Genomic DNA, 19,400 nt, shown 5'->3' on the forward strand with positions numbered 1-19,400 from the left:
CCAAAGAAGCCTCTGCATGAATAATAGACAATATCCCTATTACAATGAAGATATTAAGGCTTTCAAGAAGAATCTGAAGACTTTCTTGTTTTCCAAATGCTCCTAAAATGTGGATATGACAATTAACATCGTATATGCAGTGTAGTGCTCTAAATACTTACGATTGTATACGACAAATATATCTTGTAGTCCTGTGGGGAGCAGGGTTCCTCTGTGTGGTAGGATCAGGACAACAGCTATTGGAATATAAAGTAAAGTGGATGCTCCACAAACAGAAAGTAAGGGGCCGAAGAAATAAAAGGATGAAATTCATATATCAATCAAAAACGAAGTTCAGAAGGCATGACTGGACGAAGATAAATCTTTTAATAATGGGAAATTTCAATTGCAAATTACGAGAAATTGTGGAAAATAAATAAATCTGTCTCAGTAAATGAAAGGATGCTAATAAAAATGATAAAATTATGAAAGTAGATATTTTCAATGCTCACGTAAAAAATGTAACAGAAAATAGATAATATGCAAACAAAAAAGAAGACAGATGATGGAATCATTTAAAAGAAAAAAAAAGTGGGTGGAGGAGGAGCTAAGGCCACGTAAATACTCTAAATACTAATATTAGATTAAGGATAAATTAGCCACACTATCCCAAGGCTAGGATAAAAGAATTGGATTAGGTCTAATAGATGAGCAGAGTAGATAGGGACGAAGACTTCTAGACATAAACTGACTGATTGATTTTCAGTTATTTTGGAAGCTAACAGCGAAGGTTAGGACTTGTAAAGATTCAACAACACAGAAAGATCAATTTCTTAGGCGAATATATGATGATGATAATAATAATAATAATGATAATAATAATAATAATAATAATAATAATAATAATAATAATAATAATAATAATAATAATAATAATAATAATAATAATAATAATAATAATAATAATAATAATAATAATAATAATAATAATAACATTATCAATAATATTAAAAATATGGTATCAATCATATTAGTAGCTTAATAGATTATATATGCTGTCAAAATTATTAACGTAATTAATATTATCAATGTTACTAGTTATAATAATGATAATAGAATAAAGAATAATCTTAATAATAAAAATTATAATAATAGTTAATAACCTAATAAGTAATGAATATAAATGAAAGAATGAAAAATCAAGATAGGTTGATTACAAAAAAAGTCTTTAAAGACTGTTTCACTAAACCTATTTTTGTCCAATTGAAAGAGACAGAATGTGTTCCTCAAAAGTACACTAGTAATCACACATAAGATTTTAATTGATTTGTATACACTACAGTTAAACACCTAGCTCGACATTCTTACAAATATACTTTCAATTTTGAATGCGTTCATCTTCATCCCCCATAATATGTACCAGACTCTACTTTAAGATAGATTTTTATTAAGGGATTTGGCAACTGCACGTCTAGGTTACTTTCAAATGGAATTGGTGCAAAGAGAGTAGCATCCTCTGCACATATCGCAGACTTGTTTTAGGCCTAAAAAAGTAACAGGCGTAGAACATTACTCTTGGGAACACCAGATACTGAATTCCTATGTTCACAGGTGTGTTCATTAACAACTACCCTATACAATATTATTACTTATAGAATTAATAACGGTGCTATTAAAATGGCCACCTACTATTATCTGTTTAAGTTTGAAAACAAGTGACTTATGATTACTTGATCGAAGGGATCACTAAAATCAAGGCAAATCATGCGTATTTCTTGAAAAAAGATAAAGTTAGAATAACCTCTATATAAAGCAATAACTCATTATAAACATTGACATATATAGAATATAGGCTTTTCTTAGCTTACTTCTCGTAGCTGTGCACAACATCGTATGAATATGAATAACCAAAGCGCCCATCTTCGATTATATTAATCGTGAAAAAGCAGCTCGGTATGAAAAACACTATCAAACTGTAAAAGACCAGTAGCAAAATAAAACAATATATATAACAGCCGATAACTGAGATTCATTTGCCCTTTCCAAGGGTATATACCTTTTCAGCTGTCCTTTCCTCTGAGATAATCGTTTGAAAATAGTTCTTTTTCTGGCATTTTTTCCTTAACTGTATCTCGGTATAGTTGCACGATGGTGTAGAAAGGCTCTTTTACATAGATAACTTTAATTGATATGTATTAATATTTGGTTATCTGGAAACATGTTGAAATAAATTTTAGCAGTAATATTTTCATTTGATTTTGCTCTTTTCAAAAATACCCCCAAAGACAATTTCTAAACACGATGCTATGTCGATATTTATGAAAAGTTCATATCTTTTTTACAGATATTATGTATTACTTTATGCCAATATATTAGAAATAATATAATAGATAAGAACATTAGATAATAATTTCTCCTAGCCCTTTTCATAAGATAGTTGCTGAGTATCTGGTTCCTAACACTAATCTCTAAAAATGGTTTCTAACTGCTCACTCCGCAAAATAAGTTTGCGGGCACTTTATTGCATAATACATTGGTGCAAAGCTTCTAAACTCATATTTAATACTGTAGTTAAGTTTATTTACCTGTACCATAAACAACATTATTCATTAAATTATTAATCCTTACCTTTATCCCATTCTACCTTGAAAGCAGGATGGATAATACCTTACTATTATTAGCTTTGGCAACTTAATGTGAACACCTCTTCATAGTAAGTTAGTACTCTAAGGATATTAATCATTAACAACTATTCCATGGGAAACAACACAACATCCCGACACGATTGATTTTTTGTGCTCCATCACTCATGGAATTTTGTCCTTTTTTCGAATATTGAAAGTACGTATTCTTGCACTAACTTGGCTAATAGGGTTATTATTACCCATGAAGCCGAAGGGTCTTCGCTGAATTGAATAAGGTAAGGATTAATTGTCCTTTTATTGTCTATTACCGTAGCCTCTTGAAACAGCTGATAGATACTTTCGGATTTCACCCCTATGCCATAACCAAAATTAACTTTTACCTCTAGATGTGTTGTACTTGAATAGTATTTGATTGGATTATCTTAGATAATTCTATTAATAACAACTTGAACTTAGTTATATTAATCTAGTTAGCGTAGCGTAATGAGAAAGTTGCCAGATATGTAAGATGGTCATGACGTGGGCAACCCTTACCTTACGGTGGGGTATTAATGGTATAGTATTTCCCTCAATCTTACCGTAAAGAACGTTCGAGCTGAGATTTTGTAGCTCCAGATGTATGAATGATTAGATTTAATGTGGAGGAATGACTTACGGCTGGTTAGCCAGTTTTAGTTAGGAAATGAGGAATTGGCTGGTGGGTTTTATTATAGTTACGGACTGAAAAAGCGTTAATACTAAAAGACAGGTGTTTCATATAGAAAAACATAACTTTTCTCCGAAATTGACACTTCTACTTCAAATAAAAACGTAAATATCCAAAATATAGTAATCAATGGGATTAGCGTTTGCAGTTCAGCATGTACCACTTACCAGTACATAGCTTGAGGTTGTTCTTTTTCTGCGAGCAGAGCTAAAGCTATTAGATTTCTATAAAAAAAAAAATATTCCTGTTATTAGACAATCCAACATGTTTTTGGTTTTTTTTGCTGTTGAAGTGAAGGTCAAATTTAGTAAAAGAACATTATTTACTACAGGAAAAACTAATTTTTGTGCTCATTATGTTGTTCCGTCTGTAACTACAATTACAGTATACCAGCTGTTGCAACTCGTCAGCGTACCAGTAGTGTTTACGAAAGGAATTATTTTCTATATTTATTTAAATCCTACGGTACGTAACTAATTATATACGGATCATTGCTCCACTCTGGCTCGCTTTGCTTTGGAATAATCAGTACTGTACAGCACCTCATTGTTCCTTTGTTCTCGTAAGTGGTACGCAGTTTCTCTACATGCAATAGCCAAGTGGACACGTATGTTGGCTGACCAAAATTTTGGTAACCTAACTACCTGCACACTGTCCAATCCTACTAATAGCGTATGACTGGGGTTTACAAGCAATATCGTCGGTCTTATTAGAATTTTGTTTTCCATGGTGACTGCTATGTGTTCAAGGTTCAAGGCAATGAGTTATGTACTAACCCATTGTATTCCCGCGTAACCTAACCTAAATTATCGTGCTCTTACTTATTGAGGGTTTTCCCCCCCTGAGACTCAACCCTTACCCTAAGCTATCATTGAAAAGAAACCTTATAATCACCTCTTTGCATAAGTGGACTGTTTCCATAAAATGTTGCATAATATAAACCCAATTAGTATGAATAAGGCTTTATAGAAAAGAAATCCAGTAACTAGAACTACTAATTTTTTATATGCAGCAGTGTAGGAAGCAAAATATCTGTTCAGTTTTTCTAGAACCCTTATTTTTGTTAATCTTTACCCATACACCACAACTAGAAAAGGCGTATACCGTGTACCCCTCAATATTCGTGGGTTCTGTCTTTGCAGATTTGCAGAGAACTGCATAACCTATTGAATAAAAAATTTCATATTTGTGATAAGTACTCTTGCGGTCTGACTATTTCAAACAAACCCCGTTCCTTCGCGACATTTTCCTCTCCTCACAGCCCATTACTCGGCCTCAATCTTGCATCATCTCGCCTTGCGTGTGCATCTCCCATGATCCTTTTTTGTGTAGAATCACGTTGTGTTGTAAATATTCAGTGTACTTACAGTAATTTTAGTATGAAATGTGATACGCACATGACGCTACCCCACTCGCCAAACAGTTAACGGCTCAAAAAGTTGCATCATGCTTCAGAATTATTGGGTAGAACCTCGAACATAAACGATTAGTGTTGCTGGGTAGATGCATTTTCTTCTAATTTTTATTGTATTAATAAATTCATTGTGTAATAGTACTATAATGTTATTGTTATATTAACGACTGTATAGTACTGTATACAAAATACCGTACTTTACATTAGTAATATAGATACTGTATAGGCTACTTCTAAAGTGAGTTTCAATGTCGTGAGTCGCCCTGCCAAAAATAGTGAACATCAAGTTAATTAAGTTGTACTGTGGGGATAGTAAGTATATAACAGTAATAGCTACTACGGTATTAGCGAGTGCTTTTTGATAAGATCAACAGTGTTATGTTGATGCTGTACATATATGTAGGTGGGAGGGATTTCTTTTATGTGTATTTTAGTCTTACTGTGTACGTGTACTGTACATTTACAAAAATACTGTAGGTAAATATATAATACTTTAATCTTTAGCCAAATACATGAATCATATATTTTTCTTATTTGCTATCTTGTGTTTTATGCATTTCAGTCCATGATTATTGGGGCAAACCACTCGTTTATGCTTTTTGGGACCCCCTTGTATAAGACGATTATGCGGGATTCCAGTGGGAAACAGGATTTTGGGTGGGGAAATGGCCAAAATGAGTGATTTGCAGCAATAATAATGGTCAGAAATGCAAAATAAACACAAGATATGTGGCTGGAATTTAAAGTACTGTATCATAATCTATAATTCACTTCCTGTCCTTCTAATGGTTTATGCTTCGCTGTGGCTTGCTACACTCCTCAGTTCTGGCAAGCTGTACATGGGTGTGCTCTGTGGGTCATTATATTGAGGATATTTTCTACTTTCACATGAGCAACAATAACTATATCCTGAACAGAGAACATTTTCAACATAATTAATTACCAAAATAAGTGATATTACACTAAATTTTGAAATAGATTGTACTGTACTTACATCTAGGAGACATCATTATGTAATGGTAGTCATGCTGCAGCTGAAGGGGTGAAAAAAGAATTACTTAGAACAACTTGTGCACAGATATTTAGAAGCTCGTAATTGGTTAAAAGATAGAGTTAATAATTATGTCATACAAAAAACAGAACAGCTAGCAAAAGTAAATACAAACTACATGCGTGATGACTCCTAATCAGTCTCCCAAAAGTAAACAATGGACATGGAGTGAGAAATATACTTCACATTTTAAGTTATTAAGCCCAAGCCTCATATTAAATATACAGTACAGCATAGAGAAAAATTCCACACTAGCTTGCACTCGTCCATTTCTTAACAGTGAACTCCAGTTTTGCTAGTAATTAAAGTATCATTTATTAACCCTGAAATGTCTTCATTCATTATATTTATGGTGATAGAAACCCAACAAGAATAATATGAGGCAGTATTTAGTGCGTTATTCGACCACTCTTAGGCAATTGGTATTGGGTTGGTAGGTTTGGAGTTAACCCACCCTAGGACAGCAAATATTCGTAGATTTGTGCTTTTCACGCCTGTCTTTGTTACCTAACCCCACGAATACATTTATATATTTATGTTATTACTATTCATATATAGATAAGACTGTTAAGGTATTTTTTGGTATACGTCACTGTATATTAACACTTTCAATTCCCAGCATATACAATGGAACACGTATTCTTATCCTCCCAGCGTCTTTCTTGTCTGTCGAATCACTTTCTTAAATAACGTACTGTACAACTTTTCTTGCAAACAAAGAGTTTCAACTTTGAATAATTGTTTCTAGATTCCTATTTTCTCATCACTCGAACCAGGCCACCATTAAAGTCATCATATAAATGAAATAATTAATCAGTATCCTTTTTATGCTCACATGACTTCTGTTTTCTGTCGATCACTTACCTTCATTGTAGAAACAAACCCTATCGCAATTTTTGTACAGTTCTTTCATTTTATTTTGGCAAGATGTGTGCGCCACAGTTATGAACATTGATATTACACGGTCATTTGAAATTGTTTTAATCATGAAGAACCTACTGATAAAATGTTGCGTGGTCATAAATTTTGTTGAGGTGCCCAAACTATGGTAGCTACTTTATGGTAAAGGAAAGACATACTTTTTGAAGGTACCACAAGAAATTTTGTACAGTGGGACATTGGTTCGTGAGTTTAATCCTTTCCAAAAGGAAGCTCGCAAACGAAAAATAATTTTCCCATAAGAAAGAAAGGAAAATCACTTTGCGTTCCGCTCATCATATAAATACACATGCTGTGCACTCCCTTTTAAAGGATTGTAGTGTTATATAAAAGCAAATTTTAACACCCTAACATGAAAAATTAATACAAATTACAGTAATAGTAATTCGCAATAGAAAATAGAAATACCAGTGAAACCTCTAGATACAAAAATCTCATTTTACGAAACATCATACATAGACTTTTTTGCCGCATATTACAAAAAATTAGGCAGGATACAAAACTAAATTTGCGCTGTTAGGTTATGTATACTGCATTGAATGATTCAATTGTATTTGGCTTTATTTTATTCTATTTTTTTATATGAAAAAATCATGTTACAAAAGCCAATCCAGAATGAATTAATTTTGTATCCTGAGGTATTATTTGACAAATTAACTAGCACTGTACCTTTAAGGAGAGTCGTTGCTGGCGTAAGGGAGACTATAGTCTGTTCATCTTTCTGGGAGTTAGGTTATGCCTACCCTAGATCAAAATTCAATAGAATTTGACTTAGACAATTCACTTTGCAAACAGCTTCTTAAAACCCATTAAGTTTGTAAGTAGAGGATCTTCTTTACTGAATCATCACACATTTCTGGGCTCGACCTGTGTCGCTCCGTGAAATGCTCCTGTAACACCATTTCTAAGGCATATTTATGGCTGAATATACCAGAGAAAAAGAGATGCATGGAATGCCAGGAATAAACCTAGCTCGCTCACTCATTGAGTGTTGGTATAGAAAACTGGGGCGTGATTGAACCACGACCATAGATCCCTCACCAAGATTCACACATTTTGAGCCCATAAATATAGCAATGAAAATTATTTGTAGATGCACTTATGTTCAGTTCTCTCCAAGTTATGGTACATTTTCAAATTCAGCTTAGACATATGCAGAACTTGCAAATATCAGCGTTTCCGGAAACTCAATTCAGTAAATATTATAATTGCAAGGTTATGGACAGGATGATAACTAAAGTGGATAGTAGGGCTTGAATTCAGAATGGGATATATTAGAGAACCTATGATATTATAACGAAATGAAATGGTTTAGCAGCATAGCACATGAATGAATAAAGATAAATAAGGATCATAAGCCATTTGGTTAATTTTTTTGCATCAATTTCAAGCCTTTTTTATTTTGTTTGGATGGAATGGGGTACATGCTGAATAAAGTACAAGGATACTTCGTAATCTAAACCAAGATCCTTCATCCTACCTAAAGAAGGGGGAGGAACTTTAACCCTTATAATCCTTGTAAAGTTAAATTAAAAGGTAAAGTTTTATTATGATTTGTATGGTACAGTTTTACATCCTAAGTGAGTCCAATCAAACTAACTGCAGTGACACATCCTACTAGATTATTTTGTTTACTGTAATTTGTTCCCATGGACTCTTTTTATGTTCTGAGAAAGTAAAAAAGAAATTAAGGCCATTGTCAACAGTTATTATTACTTGCTAAGCTATAACCCTAGTTGGAAAAGCAGGATGCTATAAGCCTAGGGGCCCCAACAGGGAAAATGGCCCAGTGAGGAAAGGAAGCAAGGAAAAATAAAAAATTTTAATGACACTATTTGTAGTATCGGTTGGATACATAAAAGCCTGACAGTTTTACAACATCAGTTTCCTTCCCCTTTAGAGTACTGTATCTGAATCCATAATTATCCTGTTAACTTATTTCCAAGGAGATACTAACAAGGGAATTGTTTTGATTTCATAAATTTTATTTGTCAACTTGAGTCCTTATAGAGGTATTGCTGTAACTTTGTTAACGACCCTTTCTTAAGAAATAATCCATACCCATATTATTCCAAATCTTAATTAGTTATAGAATGCTGTATTAGTAGCCCCATGGTACATACCATAATGCTATTTTTTTTAAAGCTCTTGATTATAGAGAAGTATGAGTAAGTGTTTGGTCTATCAGTTATTTAGATAATAGGTCACTTACATTTTAACAACTTAACCTTCTTACTGTTTGAAGTAACTATTTTAGAATGTGAAAGCGTAATTATAAACCTTATCTCTAAAGGAGTCATTTAAATACAGTTCCCTGTGAGGTTTTAAAAGTACTACTGTATCTATGATTGGTGATAAATCTGGTGTACTGTACCTCTGTTGATTGTTAATACTGTTTAGCAGAGTCATGGATGCGTACAAAGAGTCTTGGCTTTATCTGTTTTGAGTGTTTTAAGATTAGGGTTCAAGTAGTTGATGTAATAATCTTATGTTTGTTCAGATTTGCCTTGAATGTCTTTTTAAGAGAATACCAAAGGTGTTATAGACTTGATTTGTTATTTACAAACTACCCGTCAGGACAACATGTTCTAAGCATATTAAGTTTGTTATCAGGAATCTTTGCTTAAGGAATTCCAGAGCTATCTGTCTGTGAAATAATGAATTTAGGGGAAGTTTGGAATTGAAAAGTATTTTCTTCCTTTCTCGGTTTGAATTTCCACAAGGAAGTGGGTGTGTGTTTGTTTGTTTTGGTAGAGGTAATTTTGAAATGGTTATAAATGCTCTTATTTATTTTCTATCCAACTTAAGTTAGATTCTAAAGTTATGGACCAAATTTTATAAATAAGTCAATCTTATCAAATTCTTTTAAAGGATATTTTATAAGCCTCATTTTGTCTAAAAAAAAAAAAAAACATGTTATTTAAGTGTAGAAGTGTTCTTGGATATTTGTCAAATATATTATCACTAGCTAAGCTACAACCCTAGTTGGAAAAGCAGGATGCTATAAGCCCAAGGGCCCCCAACAAGGAAAAATAGCCCAGTGAGGAAAGGAAAAAAGGAAATAAATAAACTATATGAGAAGTAATAAACAATTAATATCAAATATTTTAAGAACAGTAACAATATTAAAACATTTCATATGCAAACTAAAAAAAGAGACATGTCAGCCTGTTTACCTAAAAACATTTGCTGCAAGTTTGAACTTTGATAATTACCTCAGGGATGACGAATGCTTATCCTACTAAAGTGTGTGATTGGCCTTAGCCTAAATTTCGTTTCTCTTGCCTATGCATTAGTAAGGGAGATAAGGTGTCGATTGAAAGTAGGAAAAAAAAGAAAGATAAGATATCTACTTGTTGATGGGCAGGTCAGAGTCTGAAGTTTTGTAGAACATTAAGCTCGACTTATTAGTTTGATACAGCTGTTGATAAACAGTAGTTCCAATAGTTGTGAAATCCGGTATGAGAGCGCCAGTGCATCGTGTTAATTTAATACCCTCATTTACACCAGTAACCCTTGAAAAAATCGCCATTTTTTTTAACTGGCTGGGATAGCTATGATATAAAAGTTATGATATTTTAATGTCTTCAATTCGTTGATTTTTTTCCCCCTGGGGCAAACCTTGTATCGATTCAGTTAAGAGATCTTGCATATTTTCATCGAGTAATGAAGTGTATATTTACGAAGTGACACCTATGTAATGGTGTGCAACCCGTAAAGAAAAATCACAGATTGATAAATTTCACGAGAAGTTTTTTGAGTTTTAGGAAAATGAGAATTTCATCGAGAATCCACAAGGTTGGTAGTCCGTATGATTACCAGCAGAGACAGAATGGATACGCCGCTACTGTGTATGTGGGAGTAAGTTTTGTTTACAAATGGTTTTGGATTTTGCATTTCATTGAATATACTGTTTTAGGGTTTGTCATGTGTTATGAGTAATCTAGTAGATGTTAGAATATAATAGCTTTAACTGAGTGTTATATTGTAACAGTTTTGCTCCCAATTTATTTTTTTCCTTCATTGAAGTCCTTGCCTCTCCGTCGTAACGACTTTTTGCTCATGTAAAAACCTCGGTTGTTGTTACCTTTGACAAGCAAAGATTGTGCAGTGTATTTTAAACACCTGCACATCAGTTTAAACTAATCTTTGAAGTTATAAAAGCTTGTAGCTATTTAATTTAAATAACTCGTTTTTGACAATCATCCACGATTTAAAATTTAATCCATAATTTTGCATCATTCCTTAGCGGTAGAAATGAAAGGGCTTAGAGATTGAAACAAGTTGGGTGTCGGTTATAAAAACAACAACAACAACAACAACCGTGAAGTTATTGCACTGTATATTTTTAAACAAAGGTGCCCTGAGTGGTCGTTTTGTGATTCACCTTACCACCCCGTGTAAACTTCAAGGTCACACCCTCTCTGTAAGACGAGATCGGTCTTTAAATATATTGCCCTTTAGATATCTAAAACGTCTTGCATTTCGAAGAAAAGCTTTCTTAGCTTGAAATATCAATCCTGTTAAAGAACGAGAAGTGTAGGACAGATCAGTTAGTCTTTTAGGCGTTTTTATCTCAGAGATTATATTCGTATGGGCATCCTCTAGTACTCTGTGGTAGTAGGGAGTCGAGATGATTAGTATGCGCCAGGCGTTCTTCTTCTTGCTTTCTTCTCCCGGGAAACTAACCTAGGAACAAGAGCCTTCCCTTCCCTACCCCGTTGTCTGTTCTTGCTACTCTAAATTGAGAGTAAATGCCAACCTCCTCGTCTACGTACTCTTGCTATTTTGCGCAACCACTCTTGCATAGGTTTAGTAACCTTACTTGTTTACGTTTTTGTAATAGTCCCCATTAAACTGCAACCTCTTGGCGTGTCTTGCTGTAGCGTATAACCAAAGCACGTCTATGTGCAGATTCCAAATTCTTAAACATAAACGTGTGTAGCGTTCAGGTATATACATTTTAAAAGGTGTGCTTATGCAGAATAAACTTAAAATCGGATATTCATTAATACTGCTAATTCTTTTATGAAAGGAAATTCAGCAGTAATTAATACAAATAAACAATATGTATCACTGGAGTTGAGAGAGAGAGAGAGAGAGAGAGAGAGAGAGAGAGAGAGAGAGAGAGAGAGAGAGAGAGAGAGAGAGAGAGAGAGAGTTAAATGTAAGCTTTAGCCAAAGGGAAATGTCCCAGCTCAAGCTCGGTAGTTTCATGTTGAGTCTGCAACATCACCATCTTTGTGAGCTAAGGATTTGGGGTGTTGGGGAAACCTATAGGTCTACTTGCTGAGTCATCAGCAGCCATTGCCTGGTCCTCCAAGATCCTAGCTTGGTGGGCTGACTCTTAAGCTGTGGTAAGCAGTTCTTCTTGGAGGACACTCTTTAGTTTTGGGTAGTACCATAGCCTTGGTACACTGGTCTTCCACAAGTTCCACTGCCTTGGAATAGAGTTCTCTTGCTTGAGGGTACACTCGGGCGCACTATTCTAGTTTACGTCTCTTCCTCTTTTATTTTTAAAAAAGGTTTTATAGTTTATACATGAAAGATTTAATTTAATGTTAGTTTTTAAAATATTTTAATTTAATTGTTAATTTTATTTTAATTGTTAATTATTTCTCTTTTAGCTTATTTCCTTTTAGCTAGGGTTGTAGCTTGGCAAGTAGTAATATATGGTCAGTAATTAGGGCATTGTTCAGTTCATTGCCCCTGCCTGTCACGAGTGACCTTTAAAACCTTTAAGTCGTATCAAAACTAGTTGAGAATGAAGTGGTTTAGGACAATATTCTTAAGATTTTATCAGATACTTCTCGATTATTCACGTTTTTTTTTCTCTTAATTTTTGTGATTCAAAATTTTGTGGATGACTTAAGATTGCATATTTCTCCATGGAACCGGAAATGTACTACCCATTAAGTTATAATTACCTCCGCCAACGAAGTTGGAAGGAGGTTGTATTTTAGCCCCTGTGTGTATGTTTGTTTGTGAACAGCTTCCTGGCAACAATTTTAATCGTAGAATAATAAAACTTGCAGGATTAACTGTTATATGAAAAGCTGGAAGTGATTAAATTTGGAATGTCAAGGTCAAAGGTCAAGGTCACGTTCAAGCAAAATGTTCAGTTCATTCAATCAGCTATAAGTTTGGACATCGTTGTCATAGAGACTTCAAACTTGTTTCATATTTGAGTGTATGAAAATCCACGCCAATTAATACATGTTAAGGTCAAAGGTCAAGGTCGAGAAATAAGCTGCCTTGGCGGATGTCTGCGCACTACTGAGTGCCCCTCTTGTTGATGTTGTGATACAGGTTTTGAAGGCCATGTACGTAGTAGTTGTATTATAACATCTGGTAAAAAAAATACTACACACTATATTTATTTATATATATATATATATATATATATATATATATATATATAATATATGTATATATATAATATATATATATATATATATATATATATATGTATATATATATATATATATATATATATATATATATATATATATATATGTATATATATTATATATATATATTATAATATATATATGATATATATATATATATATATATATATATATATATATATATATATATATATATATATATATATATATATATATAGTGTCATAGCCTCTGTACCGTGGTCTCCCACTGCCTTGGGCTAGAGTTCTCTTGCTTGAGGGTACACTCGGGAACACTATTCTATCTTATCTTCCTCTTGTTTTGTTAAAGTTTTATAATTTATATAGGAGATATTTATTGTGAATGTTGTTTCCTTTTCTTGAAATATTTTATTTTATTTGTTTCCTTTCCTCACTGGGCTATTTTCCCTGTTGGAGCCCCTGGGCTTATAGCATCCTTCTGTTCCATTTAGGGTTGTAGCGTAGCAAGTAATATATATATATATATATATATATATATATATATATATATATATATATATATATATATATATATATAATTACGCAATTACACGTGTGATTTTTACAAGCCAACATCTCTTCGTGACCTTAATATCAGTTCTATCACAGTCGAATTACTCCGATATATTTTTTCTCTCCCATGACGTGTTTGTCGGTCTCCTAACTCTCAATTTGTATTTTTATACTTCTCATTCCATGAAACGAACAATTAAGAATTTGTTTTGACAAAGAAAGAAAGAAAAAAAGTATTAAAGGTATAGAGGGATTACTGCCCTGTGAGTATCTGTGTAATAAAACGTTTGAGATGTCCTAAGTATGTCTCTCTCTCTCTCTCTCTCTCTCTCTCTCTCTCTCTCTCTCTCTCTCTCTCTCTCTCTCTCTCTCTCCCCCCTTCCCCTCACTCTCTCCCACACCCCTCACTCACTCACCCTTCCCCTCACTCTCACCCCTTCCCCTCACTCTCACCCCTTCCCCTCACTCTCACCCCTTCCCCTCACTCTCTCCCACTCCCATCACTCTCTCCCACTCCCCTCACTCACTCCCCCGCCTCCTCTCCCCTTCTTGAAGGTAATCTGGATAATGTATGCGAGGACAGAGTCCCCTTTTTACACCACCTTTTCTCGCTGGTTTTCTTTTTCCTTTTCTCTCGTGTCTTCACCCCTCGGATAAGTCTCGTTAAATCCTCTCATAGATTTTATGCTTTGATATTTATGAGGAACCGTATCCAAGCAATAATTAATTTGCTAAATATTGAACCTATTGTATTATTATTATTATTATTATTATTATTATTATTATTATTATTATTATTATTATTATTATTATTATTACTTGCTAAGGTACAACCCTAGCTGGAAAAGCCGGATGCTACAAGCCCAGGGGCATCAACAGGGAAAACAGCCCCGTGAGGAAAGGAAAGGGAAAAATAAAATATAAGAACATTAACAACTTTAACAAATATTTGATATATAAACTAAAATAACTAACAAAACAAGAGGAAGAGAAATTAGATAGCCTAGAGTGCCCGAGTGTGCCCTCAAGCAAGAGAACTCTAGCCCAAGACAGTGGAAGACTGAATGTTATACGAGTATCGCTGTACACATAAAAGTAAGTTCTAGTTTAGAAGACATTTTTTTGAAGTCAGGAAATAATAATGGAAGAGAAAGATCAAGGCAGAGGGGTCCTAATCCTGGAGGAGGCGTCGCAGTCTCTGGTTGAAGATGTGTTATCAGGATTTTCTGAAGCGCCTCTGTTGAAAATACACACATTTTTGGGAAGGTGATTATTTTATCATTAAACCAACACACACACTCACAAACAGCCGAAAACGTAACCTCCTTCCAACTTCGTTGGTGTGTGTAGGTAGACCGATCAAATTGACAACGTAACCCATATCATTTATACACCGCGTAACATGCAAATGTATTTTTCCCATCTGTTCCCACTCTCCCCTAATAATAGAAGTAACATGACAGAAAACAGCTGATTACCAATGCCTGAATATGTCTGGCCTTAAAGATGTCAGCTGATCATTCCGAACGAAGGGAGGATCTTTTCCAGGAATGCCTTGGGTTACACGAGTCTCTCTCTCTCTCTCTCTCTCTCTCTCTCTCTCTCTCTCTCTCTCTCTCTCTCTCTCTCTCTAGCCTACTAAGTCTTTCCTTCATTATTTAATTGGTATAGTGTTGAAAATTTGCCGTAAAAAACTGTAAAAATCTTGAAATAAAGGTTTCCAAGCATTTACCGTTTTAAAGACGGATAAATTGGCGTAAATGAGTGATATTACGGTCAGCAATCCTTAAGAGATAATAACAAAGTAGGGTAAAATTACGGTCGCCTGTACTTTACTGAAATACGGCTGAGAACAGTAGATTTTCACGGAGAATTTCATTAAAATTACGGGACTGTTTTTTAAGTGTAGGTGGCTTTGTGGGATGAGTCGATCAGTCCTTCTTAACTAACCTATGTTGTTGTTTTTTATGGCTAGTACAGTGTTAACGTGTTGTTCGCCTAGCATTTGCATGGCGGCAGATCGATCCCAGGCCGGGACTGTGAGTTGTTTTCTAGGGGGGGCACCACAGAGGGGCGGGGGGCTTGCCCGACTGACGTTCTGGTGATCTTCAATTCTGATGAAACCGAAACTAGACACCTTTAACCTTTTAACCTTTATTTCCCCTTTGGTGTATGTGATGTCCCCTACCCACACGCAAACAAGATCAAGAAAGGTTGCTAATACGCAGAACCAAACGTTTCCTCAGACGTTTATTTTTGCGTATTCAAATAAAAACATTTTCTTTAAAAGAATTTTGAAATTTCGATTTAAGATTTAGTTTTAGAAGTAGATTGTTTATTTTTAGAACGATTTTCAAATTGCTTTTAATGTCAATGCTTTATGGCTTTAATGATTTGGTCTGGAATCGATGATATGAAAAGCTTATGTAGACCTGTGAATGATTTATTTTAATCGTGGGAATTACGATTTTGCTGGACGTTTAGTATTACATTCAAAGCGAAGTAAATTCTGTTCCAAAGTGAAATGAATATTGTCCCAAAGCTAAATTATTTTTGGTCCAAAGTGAAATTAATTTTGTCCCAAAGCTAAATTAATTTTGTCCCAAAGCGAAGTAAACTCTGTTCCAAAGCGAAATTAACTGTTTCAAAGTGAAATGAATATTGTCCCAATGCTAAATTATTTTTGGTCCAAAGTGAAATTAATTTTGTCCCAAAGTTAAATCAATTTTGTCTCGGGTTTTATTGATTCTGCCGAAGTTTAATGGTATTCGGACTCATGAGAGAGAGAGAGAGAGAGAGAGAGAGAGAGAGAGAGAGAGAGAGAGAGAGAGAGAGAGAGAGAGAGAGAGAATGTGTTTCGACTTCAAGGCCTTTCGAAGTAAATACATTTTTCAACCGAGTGAAAGGTTAGTGGCCAGACCCTTATCCGAATTGAGAACCAATATCTGTATTAATTTAGGAAAACTAATATTTCGGTGCAAAATTAATAGTATATTTGCCTTTGTAACACTTAAAGCTTGGCAATACTCTTAAGATTACTCGAGTGCTATATGTCTATATCATGATGGGGAGTAGATGGAGATGGGTTGGGCATGCTCTTCGCACTCGCCGAGAGAGATTAGCTCATCAAACTATCAACTGTGCTCCACAAGGAACTAGAAGAGTTGGAAGACCCAGGCCTATATGACTGAGGACTGCGAAGCGTAACGTGGATGATGATGAATGAAGAAGTATTGAATTAAAGGTAGATGGAAATGGGTTGGTCATGCTCTTCGCACTCCCCAAGAGAGATTAGTTCACCAAACTTTCAACTGGGTTCCACAAGGCACTAGAAGATTTGGAAGACCCAGGCCTACGTGGCTGAGGACTAAAACTTGAAGTAAGAGATGATGAATGGAGAAGTATTGATTTAAAAGCTCAATATAGAGACGACTGGCGAAATCTAACCGAGGCCCTATGCGTCAATAGGCGTAGGAGGACACGAAGATGATCTTTTCATGTAGTGGGCCTTTTTTAATTTTTTTATATTTTCCGTATTCTTAAGGGACTTATACAGTTTATATATAAAGATAATTATCTAATAAGGATCACTTGTGTTTGCTGGAACACTTTCGTTATTATTTACATTTTCTCTTTGTTTTTTGTACTTTTATTCTTTCAATTGGAAATTGGAATCCCCCCCAAAAAAAAAAAAAAAAAACAGCAGCCCCACCTACCCCCTTCCTGCTCCTGCTGCCATTTCATTGCAGAATTAAATCGCAGGCTAGGGATTTCGGGGGATACCAAAGGGAATGGAGAAAAAGATTTGAGAGTCCTATCCTATTTTTCCTGCCTCTGAACCAAAATTCCTTTGGGGGGGGGTTGTGAAAATTTTGTTTTTCCTTGTTTTCTCAAAATTCGTTTTTTTTTTTGGGGGGGAGAGGGTTGTGTAAATTTTGGTGGTTCTTGTTTTCGCAAAATTTAAGTTTTTTTTTTTTTATTTGGACTTGTGAATTTTTTTTCCTCGCAAAAATATATTTTTGTGAATTTTTTTTCCTCGCAAAAATATATTTTTTTCTTTTTTGGGGGGGGGGGGGTTGTGAAAATTGTGTTTTTTCTTGTCTCGCTAAATAAACGTTTTTCTTTTTCTTGGTTTTGATAAATTTTTTCCTGTTCTCACAAATGGTTACTATTAATAGGTTTTTTTCTTTGTTATTTTATTTTTCGTTTAATTGTTATTTTTTTCTCCTGGGTTATCTATATCCTTATCCTTATTCTATTCCTCTTTATCCGCTGTCCTTTCCAACCTTTCGTTATTATTCTCTTGCTATATTCTCATATTTTTTTCCCCTTTTTTATAATCTTTCCCTTGTATTCTTTATCCATTTGTGTATGTGCTCCCTTTTATTTTCATGAAGGGACAACGGTAAGAAACCACAAATGGAATGAGAGAGAGAGAGAGAGAGAGAGAGAGAGAGAGAGAGAGAGAGAGAGAGAGAGAGAGAGAGAGAGAGGTATTTCCTATGGCAGAAATATGCAAATTAAATGGCGTTGGGGGGGGGGGGGGCGGCGAAGGTCCTTAAAATTCGGCTTAGAAGTGGATCAACAACGGTAGCTACCGGAATGTTATGAAATGACGATTAATTAGGAACAACGGAGAGAGAGAGAGAGAGAGAGAGAGAGAGAGAGAGAGAGAGAGAGAGAGAGAGAGAGAGAGAGAGAGGGGGGGGGGTGTAACAAAGGGATTTATTGACCACTCAGTTATGGCTTATAGCCTAAAGGAGTGGAGAGTCATCGCTACTCTGGTTCTTTTAAAATCGTCTGAAGAACCATCACCAACAAAGAGTCGTTCGTGTTTTCACAAGACATCGTCACGGATAAGGGCTGTTTGCGAAGACCCGGTTTCAATAACCTTGGTAGCATCGAGAGAATCGTTTCTGTAAACATCTCCTGGAGTGAGAATCTTGTTCAAAAACATTTGCAATGAGAATCTTGTTCAAAAACATTTGCAATGAGAATCTTGTTCAAAACTTCTCTTGCCATGAGATTCTTTTACAGAACACCTCTGGGAATGAGAACCTTGTTTAAAAACACCTCTTGCAATGAGAATCTTGCTCAAAAACATCTCCTGCAACGAAACTCATGTTCAAAACATCTTGCAATGAGAATCTTGCTCAAAAACATCTGAAACAAGAATCTTGTTCAAAACATCTCTTGCAATGAGAACCTTGAAGCTCATTTGACTACGTCAGTGACAACGAGACTCGTTGGAAAAACACCAACAGTAAAACTCGTTCTAAAAACATTTAACAACAAAACTCTCGAAACTATTAACAATGAATCTTGCTGAAAAAACATTGACAACGAAACTCGTTGAAAAACCATTGATAACGGAACTCGTTGAAAAAAAACATTAACAACGAAACTCGTAGTAAATACATTAACAATGGAACTGAAAAACGTTAGCAATGAAACTCGTTGGAAAAACATTGACAATGATACTCGTTAAAAAAAAAATTAAAAAATTTTGTTGGGAAAAAACATTAACAATGGAACTCGTTAGAAAAAAACATGAAACTTGTTGAAAAAACAATGACGACAAAACTCGTTTTGGAAACATCAACAAAAACCAGAACGTTTGTAGCCATGGCGGATGATGGGCGTGGTAGAAGAAGCCCAGTTTCAGGCTAAAGTACACAGCTCTCTCTCTCTCTCTCTCTCTCTCTCTCTCTCTCTCTCTTGGGTT

The 19,400-nt window shown here is 34.7% G+C and overlaps 1 protein-coding gene across 3 annotated transcripts in view; it reads left to right on the plus strand.

Moving 5' to 3' along the window:
- Positions 1–2,715: 2,715 nt before the first annotated feature.
- Positions 2,716–19,400, plus strand: part of SPoCk (secretory pathway calcium atpase) — a 146,800-nt gene continuing 130,115 nt past the window's right edge. Inside the window, exon 1 of one of the 3 annotated variants that reach the window (XM_068354137.1) lies at positions 2,716–2,899. Coding sequence is in view for 1 of the 3 variants with exons in the window: in XM_068354136.1 (XP_068210237.1) it covers positions 10,506–10,595 (90 nt within the window). In the remaining 2 variants the exon portion in view is untranslated. Of the gene's footprint in view, positions 2,900–10,181; positions 10,596–19,400 lie in introns of those variants that run through there. The other 2 variants (XM_068354140.1, XM_068354136.1) reach the window with 2 other exon arrangements.

Source organism: Palaemon carinicauda, chromosome 30 (assembly GCF_036898095.1).
Source record: "Palaemon carinicauda isolate YSFRI2023 chromosome 30, ASM3689809v2, whole genome shotgun sequence".
Taxonomy (NCBI): domain Eukaryota; kingdom Metazoa; phylum Arthropoda; class Malacostraca; order Decapoda; family Palaemonidae; genus Palaemon; species Palaemon carinicauda.